Genomic DNA, 12,332 nt, shown 5'->3' with positions numbered 1-12,332 from the left:
AGTGAATATGTTCTCCAACTTTAAGCTGTACTTATAGTCAGCGCAATCATTTGTTGTAAGAGAAATTAAGGGACTATAAATTACTTTAAATCTATAAATAATCTCCCCCCACACTCATTTTAGCTGCTGCAGCATCCATCAACTCTTCTTCCACCCACTGAACTCTTTGTTGTTGTTGTTGTTGTTGTTGTTATTTTTAAGTAGGCCTCATGCCCAGCACAGAGGCCAGTGTGGGGCTTGAACTCACGACCCCGAGATCAAGACCTGAGCTGAGATCAAAAGTCAGACACTTAACTGACTGAGCCACCAGGGGCCCCACCACTGAACTCTTAATCAGACTGGCTAATAAATAGAAAAAAATGGTGATGTAGGAGCTTTTATGACCAATCTTACAGTAGCACTAATGATCAATTAAAAAGGAGCATCTATAGTAAGACTGAATTTGCTGTATCAAGAAAAAGAAAAATGGTCTTCCTGCCCTCCCTTCAAATGCCTTATTAACCAGGGTCAACCAAATGATACTTTTCTAAGGAGAAGGGTTTTTGTTTGTTTCTTATTGTTGAGTACATAGTAAAATACCATCAGCTATTTTATATTTGTTTTGTGTCACTCTTATTCTGAAGTTCAAGATAGTATAAGTGAATCTCTTAGCTTAGGTCTTCCAGTTTTTCCTTACGTATGAAAATGGCACTTTTTTTCTCCTAATGAGGAAAAATAATACAGTGAATTTTAAATAACTGTAAAACTATGAGGTAAAATGAGGGCAGGAGGGAAGAAACCTGGCATTTTAGTGTCTTTTCTGTTTTTTTACATCATGGAGAGCAGTTCACATGCCGGTTGCTGGGAGATTCCCCGAAGACAGTGCGAACGATCAGTGAGTGACTCCTCACCTGCCCTCTTCACTGAGGTCACCTCTAAAAACACATGAATGGAGATTAGTGGGTGCAAAGACAGTGAACTGCAAAAACCAAATCATCATGAAGATTGATGTTTTGGTCAGTCCTCTGTTACAGTGCCTATTTGAAAAATGGCAGTGAAATAAAAAATTTTAATTTATATGTTGTTTCCAAAGCTATAAAAAGCAAAATTATTCAGAAGTCCTTAATAAAGTGATGGACAAAGCTTCCTCAGGCAAAAGCTAAAAAAAGAAAAAAAAAGGCAGGCATGGTTATGCAAATATTAATATCAGACAAAATGGATTTTAGAGTCAAAAGCACTAGAAGTTGTCAAGCAAGATATTTCCCATTTGATAAAAGCTACAATCAAAACTTCAGATTAGAAAAGTTTTAAGCACGTATCAATATGACCTGGAAATACACAAATCCAAAACGCTAGTGGCAAATGTTAGTAAACCTCTCTCAGGCACTCATACATCAAAAATAAGTAAAATACGAATTATTTGAAAAACTACAGTTATAGGGTGAGACAAATGTGTGCCCTATAAGCAAGGGAATAAATATTGTAAATCAATAGATTAAAAGGATGGTTTCTTTATTATTTATGAATTTATTTATTTAATGTTTATATATTTATTTTGGAAGAGAGAGAGCATGAGCAGAGGAGAGGGGCAGGAGAGAGAAGGAGAGAGAGAATCCCAAGTAGGCTCCCCACTGAGCGTGGAGCCTGAAGCAGGGCTTGATACTGTGACCCTGGGATCATAACCTGAGCTGAAATCAAGAGTTGGATGCTCAACTGACTGAGCCACCTAGGCGGCCTAGTTCTCTCTCATTCTTTTTTTTATAACTTTATTTATTTATCGTGAGGGAGAGAGTGAGCAAGCATGGGAGGGGCAGAGAGAGAGGGAGAGAGAATCTCAAGCAGGCTCTGCGCTGTCAGCTCAGAGCCTGATGCAGGGCTCAAACCCATGAATCAGGAGATCATGACCTGAGCCAAAATCAAGAGTCAGATACTTGGTCAACTGAGCCACACTGGTGCCCCAAAAGCTAGTTCTCTTAGCAGAATAGTTGCTTTTAACTGCTCCGCTGAAGAAAAAAAGGAAACAAAAAAGTAAGAGAAAAAAGGAAACAAATTACACAACGGATTTTTTAAATCGTGTGCATAATGTTCTGTCAACTTTTTTAGAAGCTAGACAAAACAAACAATTCTTCAGGAAGATGTAAATTGTGAAAATTGGATAATAAGAAGCATAATGCCTGAATACACCAATTCCTACTGGGGAAAACCTAACCCCACAGTGGTAAAATTGTAGGAGAATTCTAATAAATTTTTACAAATACATAATCAGTTTATATAAATGATTTGAGCACAGGAAAAATGGCAGTCTTCCTAATTTTTTATTTGAGGCCAGCATAAATCTCAGACTAAAACTGAACAAATATATGAAAAAATAGAAAAGTACAAGAAAATCATATATAAATTAAAATTTCTAAGTAAAATATCAGCAAATCAAAATCATCAGCCCATTAAAAGAATAACATTATGATCAAGTGGGATTTATTCCTGAGATGCAAGGGTGGTTCAATATTTGCAAATCAATCAATGTGATACAGCACATCAATAGGAAAAAAATAAAAACCATATGAGTATATCAATAGATGCAGAAAACGCATTTGAAAAGTACATTCTTGAAAAAAAACCCTCAACAAAGTACGTTGAGAGGGAACATACCTCAACATAATAAAGGCCACTTATGAGAAACCCACAGGTAAGATCAGACTCAATGGTGAAAACCTGAGAGCTTTCCCCTTAAGAACAGGATTAAGACATGGATGCCCACTCTCACCATTTTTATTCAGCATAGTACTGGAATACTTGTGGTTATAGCCACAGCAGTCAGACAAGAAAAAAAGGGGGGTGGGTGGGAAAGACATCCAACTTGGTAAGGAAGAAGTAAAACTCCCACTATTTGCAGATGACATAATACTATATATAGATAACCCTAAAGGGGCACCTGGGTGGCTCAGTCAAGCGTCCAACTTTGGCTCAAGTCATGATCTCCCAGTTCGTGCGTTCAAGCCCTGCGTTGGGATCTGTGCTGACAGATGGAGCCTGGGGACTACTTCAGTTTCTGTGTCTCCCTCTCTCTCTGCCCCTCCCCTGCTAGCTCTCTCTCTCTCTCAAAAATAAATAAACATTAAAAAAATTAAAGAAACCCTCCAAAACTACACCCAAATACTACTAAAACTGATAAATGAATTCAGTAAGTTCACAGGATACAAAACCAATGTACAAAAATTTGTTGTATTTCTATAGAGTAATAATGAAGTAGCAGAAAGAAATTAAGAAAACAATTCCATTTACAATTACATTAAAAAAATGAAAATAGCTAGGAATAAGCTTAATGAAGGATATAAAAGACCTGTACTCTAAAAACTATTAAACGTCTATGAAAGAAATTGAAGATGACACAAACAAATGGGAAGATATTCCACGTTCATCGATTAGAAGAATTAATATTGTTAAAATGTCCATACTACCCAAAGCAATCTACAGATTTAATGCAATCCCTGTCATAACACTAATAGCATTTTTCACAGAACTAGAACAAAAAATTCTAAAATTTGTATGGAACCACAAAAGAACCCGAATAGCCAAATCAATCTTGAATAAGACAGAAACTGAAAGTATCACAGTAAGATATCTTGTAGGTATCAAGATATACTACAAAGCTATAGTAATCAAAACAGTATGATACTGGCACAAAAACAGACACATAGATCAAGGGAATAGAATAGAGAGCCCAGAAATAAACCCATGATTATATGGTTAATCTACAACAAAGAAGGCAAGAATATGCAATGGGAAAAAGACAGTCTCTTCAAAAAATGATGTTGCGGGGGCGGGGGGCGTCTGGATGGTTCAGTTGGCTAAGCATCTGACTTCGGCTCAGGTAATGATCTTGTGGTTTGTGGGTTCGAGCCCCGCGTCAGGCTCTGTGCTGACAGCTCAGAGCTCTCACAAAATAAAACACACAAAAATAAACTCAAAATGGATTAAGGAATTAAATGTGAGAACTGAAACCATAAAAATCCTAGAAGAAAGCACGGGCAGTAATTTCTCTGACATTGGCCATAGCAACATTTTTCTAGATATGTTTCTTGATGCAAAGGAAACAAAAGCAAAAATAAACTATTGGGACTACTTCTGCACAGCAAAGGAACCAACCAACAAAACTAAAAGACAACCTACTGAATGAGAGAAAATTTTGGCAAATGACATATCTGAAAAAAGAGTTGGTGTCCAAAATATATAAAGAACTTACACAACTCCACACACACAAAATAATCCAATTAAAATGGGCAGAAAGCATGAATAGACATTTCACAAAAGGATACATACAGATGGCCAACAGACACATGAAAGATGTTCAAAGTCACTCATCATCAGGGAAATGCAAATCAAAGTCACAATGAGATATCACCTCACACCCATCAGAATGGCTAAAGTCAAAAACACCAGAAAAAACTAGTGTTAGGATGTGGAGCAAAAGGAATCCCTGTGCATTGTAAGTGGGAATGCGAACTGGCACAGCCACTGTAGAAGCGTTGTAGAGAACTATATGGAGACTCCTCAAAATATTAAAAACTGGGGTACCTTCGTGGCCCAGTCAGTTGGGCATCCAACTTCGGCTCAGGACATGATCTCACTGCTCCCAGGTTCAGGCCCCATGTCAGGCTCTGTGCTGACAGCTCAGAGCCTGGAGCCAGCTTCAGATTCTGTGTCTTCCCCTCTCTCTGTCCTTCCCCCGCTTGTGCTCTGTTTCTCTCTCTCTCTCTCTCTCTCTCTCGAAAATAAACATTAAAAAAATTAAAAATAGAACTACCGTATGATCCAGTAATTCCACTACTGGGTATTTATCCAAAGAATATGCAAACATTAATTCAAGAAGATACATGCACCCCTATGTTTATAGAAACATTACTTACAATAGCCAAGTTATGGAAACAACTGAAGTGTCCATTGATAGATTAATGAATAAAGAAGATGTGATGTGACACACACACACACACACACACACACACACACACTGGAATATTACTCAGCCACAAAAAAAGAATGAAACCTTGCCATTTGCAACAACATAGGTGGATCTAAAGAGAATATTGCTGGGGCGCCTAGGTGGCTCAGTCATTTAGGTGTCTGACTTCAGCTCAGGTCATGATGTCACTCTCCATGAGTTCAAGCCCCATGGCATTGGGCTCTGTGCTGACAGCTCAGATCCTAGAGCCTGCTTCAGATTCTGTGTCTCCCCCTCTCTCTGCTCCTCCCCTGCTCATGCTCTGTCTCTCTCTGTCTCAAAAATAAAAATAAAAACATTAAAAAAAATTAAAAAAAGAGTATATTGCTAAGTGAAATAAGTCAGAAAAAGACAAATACCATATGTTTCCACTCATATGTAGAATTTAAGAAACAAAACAAATAAACAAAGAAAAAAAAGGCAAACCAAAAACAGATTTTTAACTATAGAAAACAAAACTGATGCTTACCAGAGGAGAGGTTGGGGGGCGGGGGGGGGGGGGGATGGGTGAAATAGGTAATGGGGGTTAAGAGTACACTTATCATGATTAGCACTGAGTAATGAATAGAATTGTTGGATCACTATATTGTACACCTGAAGCTAATATAACACTGTACATTAACTATATTGTAATTTAAATTTTTAAAAAATTAAAAAAAAGAATAACATTATGACCAAGTAGGGTTTATTATAAAAAGTTTTGTTGAATATTAGATAATCAATGGCATAATTCACTATTATTGATGTGTAAATATATTTTCACCTCTGTAGATGCAGAAAATTTTTATAAAGTTCAACATGTGTACTCATAAAATCTCAAAGTAATCCAGTTACATCTTGAAATATATTTATATCTACAGTAGGTCTTATATATAATGATGGAATATACAAACCATACCACGATTGTCAGAAACAAGAACATGCTTATGATCATTACTGTTAATTATACAGAAAATGAGCTAAGTTTTCATATTAGAGAAAACAAACTGTCATGAATTGCAGCATGATTGTCTGTCAGGAAAATCCAAAAGAATCACCAAAAAGCAATTAGAACTAAGATGGGAGTAAAATAAAACAAAAGTGAGATAAGTAAATAAAAGTGGATAAATTTCCAATACAGCAGTAAAAGAATTATTCAATAAAATGCTGTGAAATGTAGATCCCACTCATTATAGCAATTAAAATGATAAAACAGTGTAATAAAATGTTTAATGAAACTCTATGAAAGTGTATATGTGATCTGCAAATGGAGAGATTTACATAGTATTGCATGGGAGAATAGATGAAACTACTAACTTTTCACAACTTAATAAAAATTTCCAGCAAAATTTGTTATTGAATTTGATGGTTCTAAAATTTATGCACAAATGAAAATGTGGGAAAAGAATACAGAAAATTTTGAACAGAAGAGTGGTTTATTGAGTCAACGGTCTGGAGTAACGATTTAGTATGTGCAGGAATTAAATAAAAGATCAATGGAACAGAATAAATCATCTAGAAAGAAACACATACCTAGATGGTAGTTGTATATATGATGAAAGTGTTATCTCACATAACTGAGTTAAGGTTGAACATGTTAACAAGTGGGTTTAGAAAATAGATCATGTATCTAGAAGTTTTTTAAGTTAGATTTCTTTCTTTTTTTAAAATTTTTAATGTTTATTTGGGGGGAGGGGGCAGAGATAAAGGGAGACACAGAATCTGAAGCAGGCTCCAGGCTCTGCACTGTCAGCAGAGTCTGATGTGGGGCTTGAACTCACAAACTGTGAGATCATCACCTGAGCTGAAGTGGGACGCTTAACCGACTGAGCCACTCAGGCACCCCAAAAAGCTAGATTTCTACCTCACACAAAGTAATTTCCAGGTGACTTCAAGAGCTAAATAAATGCAAAACAACAAAAACCCCAGAAAATATAGAATAGTTAACTTTATAATTCAGAGATGGGAAGACCTCAAACATCTACAGTTGAAAATACTGAGAGAGTAAACCAGGTAAAACAAAAATTTCAGTAGGCAAAACACCATGGACAAATTGCCAAGGTTAGCAAAAGACCGGGAGAAAAATGCATATAAGGAGTTCTTAGTAATTAATTGCAAAAGCCAAGTAATTCAACAGGGAAATAGAAACAGGCGATTCAAAGAAACACAAATGGCTAAAAAACATAAGAAAAAAGTCACCGTTATTCTGTTTCCTTAGTAATCAGGAAAGTCATAATTAGCACGAGGTATCTTTGCTGCTCATCAGTCATATTGGTAAACGTGTAATGTCCAGGGTGCTGAGGATGGAAATCTGCAGAGTTTTGTATAAGGTGTTGGCAGGTCTTCAGTTAGCTTACTCTTCATTAGGGCAACTTGACTGTGTCTCATTAAAATGTAAAATGCACATGTTGAATCATGGAAAACAACCCATTTCACAGAGATTTTAGCACTCTGCATGCATTTTTGGGGGAGGAGTAATGTTGCAGAAGAGATCCACGTCACTAGGAACAACCTAGTGAAACATGTTTCTGGCTGGGGCCCATAAACCACGTTCACAAATATAGTTTTCAAGGTTTTATTACATCACATGGTTACAGGCATTTCAAAGTACTTTAAACTAGTACTGTGGCCCGACTCAAAGACTACCTTGCAAAGAAAAAGAATAAGGCCTTGGCTAGATTGTCTTACATTTTGTGGTTACTATTTTGGGCTGCATGAAGTCCTTTTGCCAAAGAAAGAACTGGCTGGTTTTTAGAGAGCTTCATCTACTTTCGGCTAAGTGTCCATTTGAAATAACATTAAAATATTTATAATTTTGGCTATATTTAATTCATTTCTCTCCACATTTTCTAATCCAGCAATTCCATCTCCAAGTATGTCATTCAGAGAAATACCCCATGCGAAGAGACATGTGGAAGAATGTTAACTGTAGCACTGTTTTCAGTAGTGAAAAATTGGAAACGACAAATTACTTAGGAAATGGCTAAATTAACCATATGTGCATCTTAATGAATTCTATATAGCATTTAGAAAGACTGATATATTCGGTATACACCTACAGATATATGTAGGTATACTAATAAGGAAACTTCTCCAAGGCACATGGCTTAAAGAAAAAGGCAAGTTAAACATGTAACATACAATCCCACTTTCATGAAAACCAAACAAAATAAAATCTTAATGGAAATGTGTGTGGAAAAATACTTATTGGAAAAGACCAGAAATTACACACCAAATAGCTAACAAAAGTTACTCCTGTAGCAAGGCAGGGCCGGGGCTTCCACTTACTGGTTTCCTTTTTGTTTGTTTTGAGAAGTGTTTTCACAAAGGAAAGAGTCATGTATTTTAGCAAAAAAGGTAAGTTTTGAAAAATGCTATTTACATTTACTGATTGTGTAGGTACAGAATGCTTATTAGTAATGCTTGAAGTTTGTATATATTAGATGTGGTCTGTGACCATATGTCAACAATAAATAAATAATTGAGAGTGTTTGTTTACCTAAATAATGCAAATTTGAGTTCTGTGTTTGAGTTAAAAAAGAATAGTTGTTTTCATTTGGATATACAGCAGCACAGTGGCACAGTCTAAGAATCCATTTTTAAAAAGACTACTCCAATTAGAAAATTTAGTAAGTTTCATTACGGAAATTCCCAGAGGCAATCTCTGGCATTTAGTGATTAGAAAAGTAACAAGAAAGTATTACTTACAGAGTCAATCAACAGAAAAGTGAATTTCTGTAATATAAAATAATCCTCATGTGAAGCAAAAAGACATGGAGTTAATTACAGGAAGTGTGTTGTATAAATGTTTTCTGAACTGGACAGTATAAGAACATATGGCGGGCGGGGAGCCTGGGTGGCTCAGTTGGCGGAGCTGTTGGACTTCAGCTCAGGTCACGATCTCGAGGTTTGTGAGTTCGAGTCCCGCATCGGCCTTGTGGCTGTAAGTGGGAGCCTGTTTCTGATCTTCTGTCCCCCTCTCTCTCTGCCCCTCCTCTGCTTATGCTCTCTCTCTCAAAAATAAATAAAACATTAAAAAGAAAGAAAATATGGTGTGATAATCATCACGAAGAAAATAGAAAATACAGTGAGACTTTCTTCAGGTCTCTTAAAACTCACTTACGAGTCATAGTAAGATACATCAATGATTTCGCAAAGTTTAGTAGGATTATTTCTCCTTTTTGTTCTCCGTGACCATCTATACAGCGCTAATACTGTTCTGTATACTTAAAATTTGCTGAGAGAGTAGATCTTCTGTGTTCTCGTACACATACAAAGGTAACTATGTGAGGTGATAAATATGTTAATTAACTTGACGGTGGAAATCATTTTGTAATCTATACAGATGGCGTATCATCGTGTTATGTATCTTAAATACATACAATTTTATTTATCAATCATATCTCAATGAAGCCAGAAAAAAATGGTCAAGTCATGGAACGGAAGTACCAGAGAGTATACATACTGCACGGGGTACAGAAAATGGCTTCAATGAACTGCCTGAGATGCCAGGTGTCCAGTGCAGTTTTCAGGGCCAGTCCTGTAACTTTTTACCAAGGTTTTCCTTATGCTGGTGCTCTAATGAAAAAGGCCCTTTAGAGTCAGTGTAACCATAAGCTGGAGCGGAAAGGAATTAAAGTACAAGTGATACTAAGAATTATACAAAGTTCACTGAAGTGATCTGTATACCATCATCGCACAGTCTCCTCCCGCGTCTCTTGATGTTTTTCTCCTGTGACGGGAACATCCGTGGCGATTCTCTCTGTTGCTTGCTGGACAAGGCCGCCAGGCTAAGGGGGGTTCAACGGTGAACAGCGCGAGAACAGATACATACTTTTGTAGTGCTGTTCTATCAACGAAACTCCGATACTTGGGGTTTTTGCAACATTTAAAGCAGCTCAGGTAGAAAAGAAAAAGTTCAAACCAGTCACCAGATCCAAAATTAGCATTTTATTCAGAACGCTGGGGTCAGAGGTGTGTCATTTATATTCTGGTACACAATACAGAGGCAAAGCTGCTGTCAGAAGTCTCTCCAGTTTAAAAGCTTGGTTTTTTTTGTTTTCATTTTTTTTTAAAAACACACACTTAGTAGTGCCTCCAGTGTCAGGCCACCCCTTTCTTTTCTTTTCTTTCCTTTTTTTTTTTTTTTTTTGGTACAAATTATGTAAAACATTTGTGCTAAGAACTTTTCTCCCTCCCCAAACAAAAAAGAAAATTAAAAATAAAAAAAAAATTAAAAAATTAAAAATTGAGTATTCTAACTACAGCTCAACAATTGAATCAAATGTCACTTTGTCTTGTAAATACTTTATCCATAACGAAAGATATAAACATGCAAAAAACCTGAATCCATAGTCCAAATAATACATACACATGTTCTGAAGTTTCTGTACTTCTCCATAGACTATGCCAATAAAACATTATGTACACATACCATTTTTACAGTGAAGTGGAAAAAATACAGTAAATAAAAAAAGTGTACATGGATTAAGACCAAAATGTATCTAACATTCTAGTTTATGAAAAAATTCAATTTTGCTACAAATTGGTGATATGAAAACTCCCTTTATTTGCAACCAGCTGCGTAAGTTTTAAGATTTTAGTGAAAAAAAAATCTAAAGTCTAAAACTAGAAGTAATGTACATTTTCCAATCTCATGGTCTCATCCCCCAAGATAATAAAATCGCTCCATGAGTTTTTGTTTTGTGTTTGTTTAATTCTGTGTTTTAATAAAAGCAAATGCAATGTAACAAAAGCGTATTGAAGCATATCATGGTTTAACTTACTGCTCCCACCACAAAATATTTTGTCTTTTACTTATCGTTTCAGAAATCAGTACCATTAAAGCCTTAAACATAAAACTAATTCCAATCTGAAAAAGGTACAAAAAGGCACATAAAATCCCAGTGCTTCTGTACTGTAAAATTCAAGTGTAACTGAGCTCAGTGTTTTTCCAAACAGTATTGGATCACTGATATTCCCTCTGAGCCCAAATTGGTTTGCAGCCTATGCCAAAGCCTCCAGCAAGCACTGTGCTAGTAGACTACAAAGTTAAAGCCTAGCTTCTGAATGCTTTTTGGGAATATCAGTTGAAATTGTTTGTACTTGTCCAAAAACCAAGTTCACCCTGAAGTTCAGTCATCACCTCCACCGTACATGTCAGCAAGTTTCTTGAAGCGTGGCCCCCAGTCGTTCAGGTAGTCATAGTCCTGCTCGCCACCACTACTTGAGGAATTAAGAGAGCTCAAGGACCCAGCGGTGGAGCCGCTGCCTTCATAGTCAAAGACTAAGAGGGAGTCGTATGGCGGAGCGGTGGGATCATTGTCAGCAGCTTTAAGGCCCTACAATTTGGAAAGACAAAGAAAGAACGCAGAGAGGGTTACGATGTGCAAACCACAAGCAGATCCTAGGGGTCCCATGGAATCAAACACTTGTTTGTAAGTTTCCACCTGCAGACCACAACATTTTCTACCTACAGAAATTGGGGTTATCACCACGTTTGGAAGTTAGACAAAAATACATCTTTCCTCTGCAGGAAAGACCCCTAGGACGTCTAGCTCAGTGAGGCCAAGACGTACAATGGAAGGGGAGTTAATTGGAGAATGTGTTTGGCAGGTGGCAGAAATGAATGGCCAACTGCTAGAGGTTGAGAAGGATCTCAGATGAAGTCTGGTAATGTAATTGGATAAACGTGCATTGAGTAATTACTGCTGAATAAGTTATATGAAATAACACACAGGGCTATGAAATCATGTCATACGTGAACCCTAAGAGTCAGAGTCAAAGGATTCTGACAGTGAACACGTTGAACAGGTTGTAAATGCAACGCAAAAAGAGAGATATACAAATGAATGTCATATGGTCCCTGCCCTCTACAAGCTTGTAATCTAGCATAACGGGCATTACTATTGTGTGAAATAAATGATAAATAAGAAATAAAGCTACAGAGTCGAGGCAAAAAAATCATTAGAATGCCAAAAAAGAAAAAAAAAAAAAGGAAAAAAAAATCAGGACTAGCACTGAGAGCTAGGATTTCAAAGAGGAAGTGGCATATTTGACCTAGGTCTGGAAGGAAAAATGAAGGGAAATCAAAGGAAAATGAAAAAAAAAAAAAAAAAAAAAAAAAAAAAGGAAAACTGGCCAGACATGATTATAAGGAAAGATACTCATTAAATCATTTATGTTCATAATGAAACACAAAATGTGACATTAATTGACATTAATCATTAAACTATGATCAGGTATTATTTTTTAAGAATAGAGTGACTTCTAGCTCCCATAAGCTTCAGAAAAGTCATGTTCCAGTGTCTATATACAGTGTTAATATTGGCAGGGGGAAATTTTGCAAATCTAAATTAAAGATTATTTAAAAACC

The 12,332-nt window shown here is 36.5% G+C and overlaps 1 protein-coding gene across 2 annotated transcripts in view; it reads right to left on the bottom strand.

Annotated features, from left to right (window-relative positions):
* Positions 1 to 9,892: 9,892 nt before the first annotated feature.
* Positions 9,893 to 12,332, bottom strand: part of CDH2 (cadherin 2) — a 215,983-nt gene continuing 213,543 nt past the window's right edge. For both annotated transcript variants that reach the window (XM_058692444.1, XM_058692445.1), the window contains exon 16: positions 9,893 to 11,298. In XM_058692444.1, coding sequence (XP_058548427.1) covers positions 11,092 to 11,298 — 207 coding nt within the window. In that variant the 3' untranslated portion in view covers positions 9,893 to 11,091. The remainder of the gene's footprint in view (positions 11,299 to 12,332) is intronic.

The sequence above is a fragment of the Neofelis nebulosa genome, chromosome 11 (assembly GCF_028018385.1).
Source record: "Neofelis nebulosa isolate mNeoNeb1 chromosome 11, mNeoNeb1.pri, whole genome shotgun sequence".
Taxonomy (NCBI): Eukaryota; Metazoa; Chordata; class Mammalia; order Carnivora; family Felidae; genus Neofelis; species Neofelis nebulosa.
This window is presented reverse-complemented; position numbering and strand designations above follow the sequence as displayed.